The sequence below is a fragment of the Saccoglossus kowalevskii genome, chromosome 19, assembly GCF_978046115.1.
Source record: "Saccoglossus kowalevskii chromosome 19, keSacKowa6.1, whole genome shotgun sequence".
Taxonomy (NCBI): Eukaryota; Metazoa; Hemichordata; class Enteropneusta; family Harrimaniidae; genus Saccoglossus; species Saccoglossus kowalevskii.
Genome location: NC_140659.1, coordinates 33396537 through 33416723, shown reverse-complemented (window position 1 = coordinate 33416723; position 20187 = coordinate 33396537). Strand labels below are relative to the sequence as shown.

General features: G+C 39.6%; 1 protein-coding gene across 1 annotated transcript; it reads left to right on the top strand.

Moving 5' to 3' along the window:
- The first annotated feature begins 7981 nt into the window (after positions 1–7981).
- On the top strand, positions 7982–19843 carry LOC102808527 (uncharacterized). Its single transcript, XM_006817194.3, has 2 exons — positions 7982–8252; positions 19326–19843. Exons 1-2 carry the CDS (start codon positions 8029–8031, stop codon positions 19507–19509), a joined length of 408 nt encoding a protein of 135 aa, XP_006817257.1. The 5' UTR covers positions 7982–8028; the 3' UTR covers positions 19510–19843.
- Positions 19844–20187: the final 344 nt, after the last annotated feature.

Here is a 20187-nt window from a genome sequence, read left to right as displayed (position 1 = left end):
ATCACATCACTGATTATCAAACCAGTTCACTGACATTAACACCCGCCCAATTTCACATCACTGATTATCAGACCAGTTTACTGACATTCACAGCCACCCAATTTCACATCACTGATTATCAGACCACTTCACAGACATTAACACATCACTGGTTATCAAACCAGTTCACTGACATTAATACATGCCCAATTTCACATCACTGATTATCGAACCAGTTTACTGACATTATCACATGCCCAATATCACATCACTGATTATCAGACCAGTTTAATGACATTAACACATGCCCAATATCACATCACTGATTAGCAGACCAGTTTACTGACATTAACACCTGCCCAATATCACATCACTGATTATCAGACCAGTTCACTGACACTAACACCTGCCCAATATCACATCACTGATTATCAGACCAGTTTACTGACATTCACAGCCACCCAATTTCACATCACTGATTATCAGACCACTTCACAGACATTAACACATCACTGGTTATCAAACCAGTTCACTGACATTAATACATGCCCAATTTCACATCACTGATTATCGAACCAGTTTACTGACATTATCACATGCCCAATATCACATCACTGATTATCAGACCAGTTTACTGACATTAACACATGCCCAATATCACATCACTGATTAGCAGACCAGTTTACTGACATTAACACATGCCGAATATCACATCACTGATTATCAGACCAGTTCACTGACATTAACACCTGCCCAATATCAGGTCACTGATTATCAGACCAGTTTACTGACATTAACACCTGCCCAATATCACATCACTGATTATCAGACCAGTTCACTGACACTAACACCTGCCCAATATCACATCACTGATTATCAGACCAGTTTACTGACATTAACACCCGCCCAATTTCACATCACTGATTATCAGACCACTTCACAGACATTAACACATCACTGGTTATCAAACCAGTTCACTGACATTAATACATGCCCAATTTCACATCACTGATTATCGAACAAGTTTACTGACATTATCACATGCCCAATATCACATCACTGATTATCATACCAGTTTACTGGCATTAACACATGCCCAATATCACATCACTGATTAGCAGACCAGTTTACTGACATTAACACATGCCGAATATCACATCACTGATTATCAGACCAGTTCACTGACATTAACACCTGCCCAATATCAGGTCACTGATTATCAGACCAGTTTACTGACATTAACACCTGCCCAATATCACATCACTGATTATCAGACCAGTTTACTGACATTAACACATGCCCAATATCACATCACTGATTATCAGACCAGTTTACTGACATTAACACCTGCCCAATTTCACATCACTGATTATCAGACCAGTTCACTGACATTAACACATGCCCAATATCACATCACTGATTATCAGATCACTTCACTGACATTAACACATGCCCAATATCACATCACTGATTATAAGACCAGTTCACTGACATTAACACCTGCACAATATCACATCACTGATGATCAGACCAGTTCACTGACATTAACACCTGCCCAATATCACATCACTGATTATCAGACCAGTTTACTGACATTAACACCTGCCCAATTTCACATCACTGATTATCAGACCAGTTCACTGACATTAACACCTGCCCAATATCACATCACTGATGATCAGACCAGTTCACTGACATTAACACATGCCCAGTATCACATCACTGATTATCAGACCAGTTTACTGACATTAACACATGCCCAATATCACATCACTGATTATCAGACCAGTTTACTGACATTAACACCTGCCCAATTTCACATCACTGATTATCAGACCAGTTCACTGACATTAACACATGCCCAATATCACATCACTGATTATCAGACCACTTCACTGACATTAACACATGCCCAATATCACATCACTGATTATCAGACCAGTTCACTGACATTAACACCTGCCCAATATCACATCACTGATGATCAGACCAGTTCACTGACATTAACACCTGCCCAATATCACATCACTGATTATCAGACCAGTTTACTGACATTAACACCTGCCCAATTCCACATCACTGATTATCAGACCAGTTCACTGACATTAACACCTGCCCAATATCACATCACTGATGATCAGACCAGTTCACTGACATTAACACATGCTCAATATCACATCACTGATTATCAGACCAGTTCACTGACATTAACACATGCCCAATATCACATCACTGATTATCAGACCAGTTCACTGACATTAACACCCGCCCAATATCACATCACTGATGATCAGACCAGTTCACTGACATTAACACATGCCCAATATCACATCACTGATTATCAGACCAGTTTACTGACATTAACACCCGCCCAATTTCACATCACTGATTATCAGACCACTTCACTGACATTAACACATGCCCAATATCACATCACTGATTATCAGACCAGTTCACTGACATTAACACCCGCCCAATTTCACATCACTGATGATCAGACCAGTTCACTGACATTAACACATGCCAATTATCACATCACTGATTATCAGACCAGTTTACTGACATTAACACCTGCCCAATTTCACATCACTGATTATCAGACCAGTTCACTGACATTAACACCTGCCCAATATCACATCACTGATGATCAGACCAGTTCACTGACATTAACACATGCCCAATATCACATCACTGATTATCAGACCACTTCACTGACATTAACACATGCCCAATATCACATCACTGATTATCAGACCAGTTCACTGACATTAACACCCGCCCAATATCACATCACTGATTATCAGACCAGTTCACTGACATTAACACATGCCCAATATCACATCACTGATTATCAGACCAGTTCACTGACATTAACACCTGCCCAATATCACATCACTGATTATCAGACCAGTTTACTGACATTAACACATGCCCAATATCACATCACTGATTATCAGACCAGTTTACTGACATTAACACATGCCCAATATCACATCACTGATTATCAGACCAGTTTACTGACATTAACACCTGCCCAATTTCACATCACTGATTATCAGACCAGTTCACTGACATTAACACATGCACAATATCACATCACTGATTATCAGACCACTTCACTGACATTAACACATGCCCAATATCACATCACTGATTATCAGACCAGTTCACTGACATTAACACCTGCCCAATATCACATCACTGATGATCAGACCAGTTCACTGACATTAACACCTGCCCAATATCACATCACTGATTATCAGACCAGTTTACTGACATTAACACCTGCCCAATTTCACATCACTGATTATCAGACCAGTTCACTGACATTAACACCTGCCCAATATCACATCACTGATGATCAGACCAGTTCACTGACATTAACACATGCCCAATATCACATCACTGATTATCAGACCACTTCACTGACATTAACACATGCCCAATATCACATCACTGATTATCAGACCAGTTCACTGACATTAACACCCGCCCAATATCACATCACTGATGATCAGACCAGTTCACTGACATTAACACATGCCCAATATCACATCACTGATTATCAGACCAGTTTACTGACATTAACACCCGCCCAATTTCACATCACTGATTATCAGACCACTTCACTGACATTAACACATGCCCAATATCACATCACTGATTATCAGACCAGTTTACTGACATTAACACCCGCCCAATTTCACATCACTAATGATCAGACCAGTTCACTGACATTAACACATGCCAATTATCACATCACTGATTATCAGACCACTTCACTGACATGAACACATGCCCAATATCACATCACTGATTATCAAACCAGTTCACCGACATTAACACCCGCCCAATTTCACATCACTGATTATCAGACCAGTTCACTGACATTAACACCTGCCCAATATCACATCACTGATTATCAGACCAGTTTACTGACATTAACACCTGCCCAATTTCACATCACTGATAATCGACCAGTTCACTGACATTAACACCTGCCCAATTTCACATCACTGATTATCAGACCAGTTTACTGACATTAACATCTGCCCAATATCACATCACTGATGATCAGACCAGTTCACTGACATTAACACATGCCCAATATCACATCACTGATTATCAGACCAGTTCACTGACATTAACACCCGCCCAATTTCACATCACTGATTATCAGACCAGTTCACTGACATTAACACCTGCCCAATATCACATCACTGATGATCAGACCAGTTCACTGACATTAACACATGCCCAATATCACATCACTGATTATCAGACCACTTCACTGACATGAACACATGCCCAATATCACATCACTGATTATCAGACCAGTTCACTGACATTAACACCCGCCCAATTTCACATCACTGATTATCAGACCAGTTCACTGACATTAACACCTGCCCAATATCACATCACTGATTATCAGACCAGTTTACTGACATTAACACATGCCCAATTTCACATCACTGATTATCAGACCAGTTCACTGACATTAACACCTGCCCAATATCACATCACTGATTATCAGACCAGTTCACTGACATTAACACCTGCCCAATATCAGGTCACTGATTATCAGACCAGTTTACTGACATTAACACCTGCCCAATATCACATCACTGATTATCAAACCAGTTCACTGACATTAACACCCGCCCAATTTCACATCACTGATTATCAGACCAGTTTACTGACATTAACACCCGCCCAATTTCACATCACTGATTATCAGACCAGTTCACTGACATTAACACCTGCGCAATTTCACATCACTGATTATCTAACAAGTTCACTGACATTAACATCTGCCCAATATCACATCACTGATGATCAGACCAGTTCACTGACATTAACACATGCCCAATATCACATCACTGATTATCAGACCAGTTTACTGATATTAACACATGCCCAATATCACATCACTGATTATCAGACCAGTTCATTGACATTAACACCCGCCCAATTTCACATCACTGATTATCAGACCAGTTCACTGACATTAACACCTGCCCAATATCACATCACTGATAATCAGACCAGTTCACTGACATTAACACATGCCCATTATCACATCACTGATTATCAGACCACTTCACTGACATGAACACATGCCCAATATCACATCACTGATTATCAGACCAGTTCACTGACATTAACACCCGCCCAATTTCACATCACTGATTATCAGACCAGTTCACTGACATTAACACCTGCCCAATATCACATCACTGAATATCAGACCAGTTTACTGACATTAACACATGCCCAATATCACATCACTGATTATCAGACCAGTTTACTGACATTAACACCTACCCAATATCACATCACTGATTATCAGACCAGTTCACTGACACTAACACCTGCCCAATATCACATCACTGATTATCAGACTAGTTTACTGACATTAACACCCGCCCAATTTCACATCACTGATTATCAGACCACTTCACAGACATTAACACATCACTGGTTATCAAACCAGTTCACTGACATTAATACATGCCCAATTTCACATCACTGATTATCGAACCAGTTTACTGACATTATCACATGCCCAATATCACATCAGTGATTATCAGACCAGTTTACTGACATTAACACATGCCCAATATCACATCACTGATTAGCAGACCAGTTTACTGACATTAACACATGCCGAATATCACATCACTGATTATCAGACCAGTTCACTGACATTAACACCTGCCCAATATTAGGTCACTGATTATCAGACCAGTTTACTGACATTAACACCTGCCCAATATCACATCACTGATTATCAGACCAGTTTACTGACATTAACACATGCCCAATATCACATCACTGATTATCAGACCAGTTTACTGACATTAACACCTGCCCAATTTCACATCACTGATTATCAGACCAGTTCACTGACATTAACACATGCCCAATATCACATCACTGATTATCAGACCAGTTCACTGACATTAACACATGCCCAATATCACATCACTGATTATCAGACCAGTTCACTGACATTAACACCTGCACAATATCACATCACTGATGATCAGACCAGTTCACTGACATTAACACCTGCCCAATATCACATCACTGATTATCAGACCAGTTTACTGACATTAACACATGCCCAATTTCACATCACTGATTATCAGACCAGTTCACTGACATTAACACATGCCCAATATCACATCACTGATGATCAGACCAGTTCACTGATATTAACACATGCCCAATATCACATCACTGATTATCAGACCAGTTTACTGACATTAACACCTGCCCAATTTCACATCACTGATTATCAGACCAGTTCACTGACATTAACACATGCCCAATATCACATCACTGATTATCAGACCACTTCACTGACATTAACACATGCCCAATATCACATCACTGATTATCAGACCAGTTCACTGACATTAACACCTGCCCAATATCACATCACTGATGATCAGGCCAGTTCACTGACATTAACACCAGCCCAATATCACATCACTGATTATCAGACCAGTTTACTGACATTAACACCTGCCCAATTTCACATCACTGATTATCAGACCAGTTCACTGACATTAACACCTGCCCAATATCACATCACTGATGATCAGACCAGTTCACTGACATTAACACATGCCCAATATCACATCACTGATTATCAGACCACTTCACTGACATTAACACCCGCCCAATATCACATCACTGATTATCAGACCAGTTCACTGACATTAACACCTGCCCAATATCACATCACTGATTATCAGACCAGTTTATAGACATTAACACCTGCCCAATTTCACATCACTGATTATCGACCAGTTCACTGACATTAACACCTGCCCAATATCACATCACTGATTATCAGACCAGTTCACTGACATTAACACCTGCCCAATATCACATCACTGATGATCAGACCAGTTCTCTGACATTAACACCTGCCCAATATCACATCACTGATGATCAGACGAGTTCACTGACATTAACACCTGCCCAATATCACATCACTGATTATCAGACCAGTTCACTGACATTAACACCTGCCCAATATCACATCACTGATTATCAGACCAGTTTACTGACATTAACACCTGCCCAATTTCACATCACTGATTATCAGACCAGTTCACTGACATTAACACCTGCCCAATATCACATCACTGTTGATCAGACCAGTTCACTGACATTAACACCCGCCCAATATCACATCACTGATTATCAGACCAGTTCACTGACATTAACACCTGCCCAATATCACATCACTGATTATCAGACCAGTTTATAGACATTAACACCTGCCCAATTTCACATCAATGATTATCGACCAGTTCACTGACATTAACACCTGCCCAATATCACATCACTGATTATCAGACCAGTTCACTGACATTAACACCTGCCCAATATCACATCACTGATGATCAGACCAGTTCACTGACATTAACACCTGCCCAATATCACATCACTGATTATCAGACCAGTTCACTGACATTAACACCTGCCCAATATCACATCACTGATTATCAGACCAGTTCACTGACATTAACACACGCCCAATATCACATCACTGATTATCAGACCAGTTCACTGACATTAACACACGCCCAATATCACATCACTGATTATCAGACCAGTTCACTGACATTAACACCTGCCCAATATCACATCACTGATGATCAGACCAGTTCACTGACATTAACACCTGCCCAATATCACATCACTGATTATCAGACCAGTTCACTGACATTAACACCTGCCCAATATCACATCACTGATTATCAGACCAGTTCACTGACATTAACACACGCCCAATATCACATCACTGATTATCAGACCAGTTCACTGACATTAACACATGCCCATTATCACATCACTGATTATCAAACCAGTTCACTGACATTAACACCTGCCCAATATCACATCACTGATTATCAGACCAGTTCACTGACATTAACACACGCCCAATATCACATCACATCAGTTGTGCGTTACATTTCTGTGCATGGATGCCACTGGGTGCAGGCTCCAGCTTTGGCTGTCCTCGCAATGAACTGTGAGTGTCTACAATATGTTGACTTGACAAGCTGCTGGGAACTTGATGATGAAACTATCTTGGTATTAATAATATCTCATCCTGGACTGAAATATCTTTCTTTAGCAAAAATATATGGCATAACAAATGTTGTAATCGACATGCTGGCAAGAACTTGTTCTGCTTTTGAACATCTTAATATTCAGGGTTGTTGGAGGATTACAAATTCAGTCATACGGTAAGTTTTATTTTAAGCTTTATTCACAAATAGAGGCACTGTGCTTTATTATTCCCCATTCAGGTGCAGCCTGGAAAAGGGACTACTAATTCGGGTTTTTAATTTACCGTCTTCAAAATTGTTTCAGAAATTCTGCAGCAGATATCAATGAAAGCAGGTTGATGAACAATAATCTTTTGACCATGCAACAATTTTTTTTCCAGATCTGAAAATCCTAAGTGGATATTTTTCATGATTTTCATCAAAAATTACCTCTCCCAGCAACATTGACAGAACAACTGCGCATACTCAGAATAAATTAATTACTGCAAAATACTTTATTTTCGCTGAAGGAATGATTTAGTTAAAATAGAATCCAGAGAGTATACCTTTTTAGTTCCCGTTCGGACGCAGTCCGAAAACGGGGACTTATGTTTTGACCTCCGTGTGTGCGTGCGTCCGGACCTGTATCTTAGAAATGCCTTGACCAATCACAATCAAACTTTACACATACACCATACATGATATTATACATATGCACATCAATTTGTTTCACGATCTGATTCAAGATGGCCGAATAACGGCCATTTTTGTGCTAAAATCATCAAAATCAAGCATTTCTCGGCTGTTTACTGATGGGTTTTGTTCAAACTTGGTATATACATTAGACATTATGGGACCTTGATGCAAATAATTTTGTTTTTCAGATAAGATTCAAAATGGCCGACTGGCGGCCATTTTGTATTAATGAATGTGGTTCTCGTGCCATATCTCTGACTTGGTTTCACTGATTATGTTCAAATTTTAAATATTCATTATACATCATGTCATAGATAGACAGATATATTGGTTTGACGATCCTATTTAAAATGACCAAATGGTGGCCTTTTTTGTGCTAAACAATCATCAAATATCAAGCATTTCTGGCATTTATGGATGGATTTCGTTCAAACTTGGTACATATATCAGACATTACAGGTTCCTGATGCACATCATTTATTTTTCAGATCGGATTCAAAATGGCTGTCTGGCGGCCATTTTGTTTTAATGATTGGGCTTCTAGAGCCATATCTCTTGAATGCTTTGACTGATTATATTCAAATTTTATATATTCGTTATACATCATGTTATATATATACATGTATTCAAAATGGCTGATTTTGAATGCTGTTCCAGAGCAATTTCTCTCAATATGGACAAGTACTTGTTTGACGATCAGATACAAATTTCAATCATTTTAATGTTAAAAAAATCATATTCCTGACATGGTTATATTCCTGCTATATTACTATAAACAAAACTATATATTTTAAATTTGATAACTAACGGGGACTGTGCCATGCATGGCTTGTTTCCTATATTTTACTTTCAACTCGTCTTAAATCAATCAAAATAAATTCCATACAAAACACCCAAAAAGTCTTTTCAGTGAATATAAATTCCAGCTAAAATAAAGTATTTTGCCTTAGATTAGATCTGTAAGTTATTATATTACTGTTTATATTTTGTTCGGCTCAGTGGTTTCCTTCACTAGTTAGTAGAAGAAGTAGTAGCCATATTTGATTGCAGGAACTTCAAGAAGGCAGCATAACAGACGTGTTTGCAAAGGTAGGTTCTCCATTTTCAGTGAAATTGAATGTATTGGGGGTGAGATTGGTGTACATCCCGTGACATACCGATGTGTAATAATAATAATAATCTTTATTGATAAATGTAACCTTAATTCAGATATTGTTCGTGATACAATAAAGTTAAATGTTGAACATTAGAGAACAAAAACACAAAACAAAGCAAAAACATTTTTTTTTATTAGATTTAATTTAGTTTTCTCTCATTAAGAAGCCTTGGTATACAAATTTGGCTAAATTAATTAACATGTTTTTGTCTTTTGTTTTAAGTATATTTACTAGTTTTTCTTGCTTGTTTTGATTGGTCGGTGTTGCAAAACATTTGTTTAGGCTGTCTTGTCTTAATGCATCATAGTGTGATCACGTTAGGAGGAAATGTTTTTCATCCTCAATCTCTCCATTCTGGCAAATTTGACATTTTCTATCTTGTAAGGCGTGGTTTGTGTATCTGCCTTTCTCAATTTGTGGAGTATGTGCACTTATCCTTAATTTTGTCAATGCTGACCTATGGAATGGATTTTTGACTATTTCAAGATAACTTTCTCTTTAATGCATCTGTAAGTGCGTAGTTTGTTTCTATGGTTGCCTCCCTTTTTGTCATCGAATAGAAAGTTATCACAGTGACTTTGAAATGTCTGTTTTATGTTCTCCTTGACTGTGGTAATAAGTTTGTTAATAGTTTTAGGAGTGTGGTTTTTCCAGATGTCATCCTTGTTTACCAAATTTAAAGTTTGTTTGATGCTTGACACCCAGTTTGGTGTGCCAGCTTTGTCTAGAGTGATACCTAGTCTATATGCCTCATTTAGAAGAGTGTATTCTGGCTTCTGTGATATTTTTATCCAATATTTTACCATCTGAATTGTACTAGTAACAGTGAGAGGGTAGCGACCCAACTCCATCAGGCATGCTATGTTAGATGATTTGCAATTTACTTTTAAGAGAAATTTAATGTGTATTTTTTCTGCTGGGTTATTGTTGTTGAAAATATTTTGTTTTGATTTAATATTGTTGCTTGACCAGATCTCAGTGCAGTACAGTAAAACTGGTTTTATAATAGTCACACAAACAGTTACCCTGTCTGTATGTGTGCCTGTCCATTCCACTGATATCTCAAGAACCGTATGTTGGTTTTTAATGAAACTTGGTGTATACAATGTAGATGCTCTGGGCTAATGTGCATATTTGATTAGGTTTTGGTTGAAAATTTTCAGCTGTTCCTTTACTGTTCCACTGATATCTAAAGAGCCATTCATTAGTTTTGATAAAACTTGGTACATAGATGCTCTGGACTAATGTACAGATGTGATTAGTTTTGGGTAAAAATCCATGCATATAATTAACCTTATTTGCATAATGATTAGTCAATTTTTGTCTTTTCCACTGATATCTTAAGTACTAATCATCACATTTCAATGAAACTTACATAGATACATAGGACGATAAACATATGTGAAATATTAATTACCTAATGTTCAGCTTTTGATATTTCAAGCACTATTACCGGTACTTCATTACTTTTCAATGAAACTTGGTACATAGATGCTCTAGAACAATCCAAAGACCTGATTAATTTTAAGTAAAATTGTGTGCATATTAAACAACTATAATTAGTTAATTTTTGGCTTTTACACTGACTAATTATCTAATTATCCCATTTCAATGAATCTTGGTAAATAGATTTTCTAGGACAATGCACAGACCTGATTAGTTTTAGGTTAAAATTAGTGCATATTAATTATCTAATTTGCATAATTAGCCAATTTTCATCTTTTACACTGATATCACATGTACTAATTATTCCATTTCAATGAAACTTGGTACATTGATGCTCCAGAACAATGCACAGACCCACTCAGTTTTGAATTATAATCAGATCATATTAATTACCTAATTTGCACAATAAATCATAATATTTGGTTATAATCAAATTTCAATGAAACTTCGTACATAGATGGTCTGTGACAGTACTTATCTTAACAATGAATCTTGGTACGTATGTACACTAACACAATGTGATGATCTAATTAGTTTTAGATTTGTATACATCTATAATAATTACCTAATTTGCATAATAATTTACTTTTCGCTTTCCACTAATTTAGGTAGGATTAATCATCACATTATAATGAAACTTTGTACATGTGCACCCTGAGACAATATGCAACCTAAATCTATGCATAATAATTGCTTAATTTGTATAATAATTAATTTGGTTCATTGAGGTAATCCACAGACATGATTAGTTTAATGTTGATAAACATGCATATTGATTATCTATTATTAGTCCATCTAAAAAAATCAGATTTAAATTGAATTCATCGCAGAGGTGCTCTAGAATAAATTAGACTAAAAACCATGAATGAAAAATCAAATGTATTTTCTGTATGTATAATAAATTTTGATAATGTGAATCACATTTTTTTCATGTTATGCATCTCAAATAGACAAAAATTAGTTGCCAAGCTTCTCGTTTGAAAAGCAAATCTTAAATTTTGAATTAATTTTAATGTGTCTCCAATACTCACAGCACACGGGAGTTCTTTCTAAGCTTTCTTTGATTAGATATGTTTTGACAGGGATATAAATGTCACTGTGTAAAAGTTGTTTTATTTTAAAATATGCTTTCAAAGCCCTACATTGTATTTGCTAAATCATCTTGTGCTGTATGGAGCTTGCCTGAACTACTTAATTTGACTCCCAGGTAAGAATAATTAGAAACTGTTTCATGTTCAACATTATTAATATGAAATTTATGCTTGGTGAGTTTTTCCTGTTATATTGAATATAATAACTTTGGTTATATTGATATGTTGATGATATGTTGCCATTTTTCACAATAAATACCTAAAGTTTAAAGCATTTTGAAGACCTGTGTTTGATTTAGATAACAGAAGTAGATCATCTGGCAGGGAAGATTACTATTTAGTAAAGAAGGAGAATCAGTGTTTGAATTTTCTAAATATTCTTCAATATCGTTGACATATATTAAATAGTAATGGACTTGTTGGACGCCTCTTTGGAATGGGAATGCTTCTGTTAAGCCATTTTTTAATTTTAATTTTATACAACTCGATGAGCTACTAGTAGTGCAGATTGATTGGATGATTTTGTGAAATTTTCCTGAAATACAATTTTTTAAGAGTTTGTACAAAAGACCTTGACGCCAAATTGAATCAAATGCCGTTTCGAAATCTATGAAGCAGGCGTAAATGTATTTATTTTGACTAGTGTGTTTTAATACAAATATATGATCGCTTGTACTAAACTATTAGGGTTGTCCAAACCCGTTTCTGTACCTAATCATACCTACCAGAAAGTCCATGAAAATAATAAATTCCATTTATTACTCGTTAGGCTTAACTACAGATTAACTACAGGCTTCTCCTAAGGGGTCACTATCAGGATGCTCGTGAGGCCTGATCCAATCATTCTCACAAACGTTTCCGCTGCACCAACGGGCTGCCGAAAGCTTGTGGTGAGGTGGGCGTTTTTCTACAGACTTTCTGGTAGGTATGATTAAGTAAACAAACAGGTTTTTACAACCCTAATAGTTTACTACATCACCTACCAGAAAGACCGTGGAAATAATAAATTCCATTTATTACTAGTGAGGGAGGTAGGGAAGCTCCGACAGCTGAAATGTATATTTTTCAACACAAAAAAAAAAAGGTCAAAAAACTGAGAGAAATCAAAACTACTCACTAACAAAGAGTCTTGGCCCAGGATAAAACCACTTAGGCGACTTTCAGGGACTGAGTGCCTCGAAAGTAGACCCCCCAATATGGGGAGGCTTACTAATGCCGGTCGACTGAACAATGAAATAGGGTCCCAACAATTTTAATGCATCAAAGCAGTGTATTGCTGGGGTTTGATAGCGCCAAACAAAACCGGCAGCGTCAAGCAAAGGAGGCAATCTGATTAAAATCTGATGTAGTGTACAGGCTTTAATTATTTTGGCTATAAACTTATTTTAATTTTATTTTTTATTACTTTTGTTATTAATGCCTTTTTATTTTATTACTTTACTTTGATTTTGAGATTTTTTTTTAATTTCGCCCTACATACATCTGATCCGACGCCTATGTAAGTCCCGTTCAAATCTCGCGTAAGTAACAGCCAATCACAGCCCTCTTTTATACAGGCTGTCGGTTGCTTACTTTTCAGTGTAGCGATACTCTACGTGCAATCTTTCTGTACATTATATTTTGCTCACTTGAATAAACCATTAATAGAAAATTGCTAGTATATTTTTTTTTACAAAAGAAATTCCACAGCATTTTACAATTTTTTTCATTACATTGAATATTTTGTTTCACTTCTAACAAATATGTACACTTCCTGATAAATCTTCGCCAGCCAAAGTTCGTTTATACAGTCATCACTTCAATTTAACATCAAACACTGAGCATAATTATCTAGAATGGAAGCAAACAAATAAGTAAATCGTAATGATTAGAACACTGTAAACAATTGTATAACGGTCACCAGCCCACGGCATCGACGCAGAAAACTGGAGCAAACAAATATTTCCTGATCAATTGCGATGTGTTCCAAATAAAAAATATTTTATTCCAGTCCAAATCAGCTCAATCACTTTAATAAAGAGTTATTGTATAATGTACAGAATGTTGATACATTTTGATGAATGTTTACAGCTACGGCTTCAATACTGTAGACGATTTTGGCCCAATCGTCAACAAAACATCACCTGTCTCCAGGGTAAGCGACTGACGCTCAAGCCAAAAGAAAAAACTGTTTACATAGTGACATACTTCGTGTTCGCCTTATCCATAGGCTCCAGGGGGGGTCGTAACGCCATTAGACCAACAACAAGTACCAGTCAGGAGGATTAGCTTCCGTAACACCAATCAATGTACGGTCTCCATCTGGATTCATACAAATGTCTGGTGCCGTCCGACTGTGCCAAAGCGAGGAACTTGGACAACTTTGCAGAAAAGCCTAGTGCTTGGTTTATTGACAGCCTCCACGCGTGAATATGGAATAGAGCGGGCTCATCGGTAGAGTGCCGTCCGGCTGGGACAACAGATCCGGGAGATTCGGCGACTCAACTGGAAGTTCCAGCAACATTGGGAGCCAGACCTTCACAGGTCAATTGGGCGCCACCCAAGTCAGAAGACAGGTGGGCTTGAGTCACAACTTCTCCAACACTTGGCTCCCACTTGGAAGGGTAGAACAGCGTAAGCATAGATGGATAGAGCGTCCATGGCGAAAGCGCTCGTCTCTGAGAGGAGTGACACGTACGCCGGGAGCTTGGCATTCCAGTGATTGGCAAACAGAACTATCTGGGGCCCATCCCAGAGACAAAACTGCAGGTCCGCCACCCATTAGGGAGGGGGGTGGTCTGCCACTCGGTGTTCTGGAACTGGATACGTCTCGAGAGGGCGTCTACAGCACTGTTGCGTATCCCTGGGAGGTGGTAAGCCGATAGCTCAACCGGGTTATCCAGGCACCAAAGGAGAATCTCCTCCGCTAGCTTTGACAACATGGGGGAACGTGTCCCTCCTTTCCTTGACACTACTAAGGTGTTGTCTGTCCAAAGCAGGACTCTGTGATGGTGTGCGACTCCCTGAAAAATTTCAGACAGTAGGACGGTCTGCAACTCCAACCAATAGATGTGGCGGCCTAAATATGCGGACAGCCCCATCCCTGGGGCGACGCATCTGTAATGAGAGTCAGCGAGGGAGTCGTCGGATCTAGGAGAGTTCCTGTTTCCAAGTACCATGTGTCGTTCCGCCAAAGGAGGGCAGTCATTGCTTGGTCCGATGATCGAACCCCTGAACGTCAGGTTTCGCATGTGGATCCTGTAAGCACCTCTGAATTGGATGAGACCGGAGAGGCAGACGACGAACTGAAGTCATCAGTTCGTGTATCGACACCAATCCCGACGACAGGAGTTGGCTGGTGAACTCTACAAGAGAGTTGCATCGCTCCTGCGAGGGTGAACAAGCCCTTGATCCATGTCGAACTGCATACCCAGAAAAACCAGGCTGTAGGATAGTATTGGGTTGGACTTGGCAATATTTATTGAAAAGGCCAACTCATGGAGGAGAATCTGCGTCAAAAGCACGTGCTCCACTAAAGCCTCCCTGTCTCAGTTGTGTAATAACCAGTCGTCAAGATGTGGGTTCGGATAGGCAGACGACCAGTGTAGCAGCTGGGTCACCTGTCTTAGCACACTGGTGAAGACATACGGTGCCGTGCACAGACCGAAAATAAAGGCGGTAAACTTTGCCCTCAGATGGGAATCTGAGATACCGGCTGCATGAGTGGTGAATCATAATGTGGAGGTAAGCGTCGCTCATATCCAGCGATGCCCGCTGGTGTTTCTATCCGGAAGCGCTTAAGTTCCACAAACCCGTTCAGGCGACTGAAGTCTAGAACTGGACGCCACCCCCCCCCCAACTCTTGGGAACAAGGAAGATGTGGGAAAGAACCCTGGCAATAAATACGGGGCTTGCTACTTCCTGTCGGATCGTCCCCGCCTTGACCTCATCCCTCGACAAAAGACCTGAGGGAGGGTGAGGACTCAGAGGAGGAGGAGACTGAAGAGGAATCTGATACCCTGCGCCAAGCTGGTATGTGCTACATAAGGCACGATCCCATTGGAAGGAGCGGACGGGGATTCGGAGCTAGTGCTACCCGAACTCCAGCCTCCAGTATGTTAGGACGAAGAGGGGGAGACTGAGCCCGAGGACTCTGGGGAGGGAGACCCGGAGTCGTACCACCATCCATGTCCAGGCAGCCGGCGAACCTTCAAAGAGACTTCGCGGCCCCCTGGTCCCCAGAAGTGTCAGAACACCCACCACCAACACCACAACGTTTCTTGGGCTTTCTCTGACGCTTCCCGCTACTAGTCTTTTTCTGCCCCTTCGAAGGAGACTATGAGCGCTTTGATCCTCGCTGGTTGTGGCTCAGAGCGGAGGACTTACTGCCTGGGCTGCCTTGTAGTTTTAGTTAGAACCATTGACAAGAAGGACTAGCTACATTGGCCAACAGGGACAATTGCTTAAATTGGATACGCTGATCCTCAGCAACCGCCAAACCATTCACCGCATCCACTAACCGTCCACTAAATAGCCGGTCACGGATTAGGATAGGCGCACAGACCCAGAACTGCCTCACGCTCAGTCGAAACCGCTCCTGTCAAGAGGGCAGTATGGACTTACAAGATATCACACATAGCGACTCTCTGCGTCGCCAGGGACTGGCCCATCTGCCCGAGGATCGAGGTTTGCTGTTGAGCTGACGCTCTAACACTAAAGCAGCCCATTCTATAAACTTGATGGGTCTAAGTTCCGCCCGTAAAGCCCTATGCACTAGTAGGCATTGGTGCCGGTCAAATGACCACGCAACGTGGCCTTCTCGATCTGCACTACCCGCCATAACAAAAGTATGGGTACCGGGATAAGGACAGGGAACCTATGGAGAGACTGTGGTACCACGTGAGTGTCCAACACCGGAACCTATCATCGGTTCATATAGCCCCAATGGGATATCGATTCACCCAACGGAAGGCATTGGACGTGACCGCTCCAAAACCAGGTTTAAGCTGTTTGTCCTTTTCTCCCGAAGGGTACCAATCACCCCTCCATCACCCTCTGAGCCTCCTCCATAGCCTGGGTCACACGAGGCACTCAGGGGAGTTGGCCAACGGGCGTACAAGTCTCGCGGCCATCACTGCCTGGTTCACAAGCTGCAACCTTAACTGCATATTAGTAAGGGACAGCTGGGCTCCGGTTGGTTGGGTATCCTGTGACTGCCCCGACAAAGATGAGACGAGAAACGACAAAGCGCTCACCCCCCCTCCTGTTGGAGAAATGGTAGCTGCACCCCATAAGAGGGTTGCATACCGCCCTGTACAGGGGTACCAACACTGGAGTCCCCTCGCAGAGTCATAAGTGGGGGCACTCTGCACGGCTTGGAAAGACGCAGGAAACAATGCCTGGTTAGCCCGAGCCTGGGGGGGGGTATGGAAGAGGACGCGTAAGGCGATCCGTTCCAGGGATAGAGCCCCCTTTATTAAAAAAGTGGATGCTCCCTTTCCCACTGATGTGAGTTGTCCCCCCACTGACCCTCTAAAGGAGAGATCACTAGGAGAATGGGACACACTTGACCCTAGCCCTGGTGGTGGAGGTACAGGCAGTATCTCAGCTTGTGCTTGTATCCTGACACAACCGAGCGTGAAAGGCAATAAGCGGGACCCAAACAGGCATTGTTTAAGGCAGAATGAGCATGTCTTGCGTCCCAACTGTTGTGTCGGGACATACTTTGTATTTTTTACGACTTAGGTGTACTGCAGTTTGAAAAAATTACGAAAAATGAGATAGTGAAAGAAACAATATTTATTTACTCACTGTTTACAATAGCCAGAACGCTGTATGTGTCTTCACTTTCAGGTTAGTTCTTCCGCCGATTTCTCGCAACCAGCAACGCAAATTTTTATTTGGGATTTCGAGAAACATAACATGAATCGTTGTGGCATTCATAACACAACACCTCTCCATGTTTCAACTTTTAAGTGGTCAGTTAACAAGGTCTTTCATAGTAGCATTTCTATGGGATTGACGTACTAGCATGAATGGGTTCAGTTATCAATGTTCACTGCTGACATCATCTGACTGGCCCTCTAGAGGCGAAATGACGCCAAGCAAAGCGGGCGTTTGTCTGCTTCACAGCCCGTTTTATACCCGATATTTAGGGCATTTCGCAGCACATACAAGTTGTTTTTATCAACAGAATTCATTCATAGATCTCAAATTTCATGTACAGAGTGTCAAAAGCCACACCTTTGCTCCCCTTTAAATAATCTCCACAAATTTCTATGTTTATTTTCCATGTTTCTGTAATTATACAAAAAATGAGAACAGAGATAATTATCAGCTTTGTAGTGAATATTAAATGACTTCAATTACTTTAATAGTTGTGTGAGCATATCAACTTTTTAAATAAATCTATCCACAAAAAATACGAAGCATCCGCAAAAAAAGAACACTGTCAACGCTGCTATTTGACAAATCTGGGAATAATGAGAAATATTACTTTAAATTTGCTTATCATGCATTTATAAATTTCGTAGATGAAAGTAGGAAAAATTTAAAATGCCGTAACTCGTCCACAAATTGACTGATTTGAACAGAAACGATGACGATCTGGCTAGAAAGGCTAAATCTGCATCTGTGTGTTCGACACAAGAATGACATTACGAAAACATACAAAGCAGGTAATAAACTACCAGCAAAGTCTGCTGTGGCAAGCATAGCACCAGTGTAATCCAGAATTCACACCTACATAATAGGCATAGTGGTCAGAGATACAACCTGATGTTTGAAGTGAAGTAGATGAGAATGTTTGAGAAGTGAGTTTCAGACATTTAACCATTTCATCACCTTAGCAAATGTCCTCACCCCAATTTTCTGTACCAATATTTATATTTTTGTTATTTCAGATTACTAGGCGATTGTTGCCCCAAATTACGTAAACTAGAAGTTTCAGATTGCCGTGATATAAATGAAGCCAGCTTAGCTCGATTACGAGTGAAGGGAATTGATATTGATGTGAGAGCGCCTCCTGGAGGTAGAGAACCACACCCAGCTGTCTTGCCATATCCAGCATTGTTCCATCAGATATAAAAAACATGGGCTGATAACTTCACAATAGCAGTGCTAACAAATTTGTACATTTGTCAAAATATATGTGGCTATCAATAAAGTTTACAATCAAGTCTTTTAATGGATTTTTTTGTTTTTTTATGTTGACAATAAGAATAATCTTTATTGCATCATTTATCATATCCTTATTTTGATTTGGAAATTACAACAAAAACAAAAAATTGAGGAAGTAGCAAAATAGAAAAGGATTTAAAAAAAAGAGAAATAGCTGGTATTTTTTTGTAATGCTTGGCACTGAAACAATTAGATGTAGCTTGCTAGTTTTGTTATTTTTTGGCTGTTATTGCTTGTTGTAATCAATTGGTATTTATGTTGTTGCAAATGTATTAAACTGATTTCCTTCCATATTTCAGTTCTTTCATTTTCATACAGCATGCATTCAATTATGAAGCTCATTTCGTATTCAATCTCATTTTGGTCGCAAGCAGTGCACTTTCTGCCACTGCAAGGAATTTTTTGGTATTGTCCTTTCTCTATTTCTAAACTATGGGCGCTAATTCTCAATTTTGTTACAACTGCTCTATGTTTTGCAGCTTATTATTGGTGCTCGAAATGAGTTGTGATCGAATTTGAATAATTCAGGATTCAATTCTCGATCCCATTTTCTAATATTTTAATTTTCTACATGTATATGGTCAT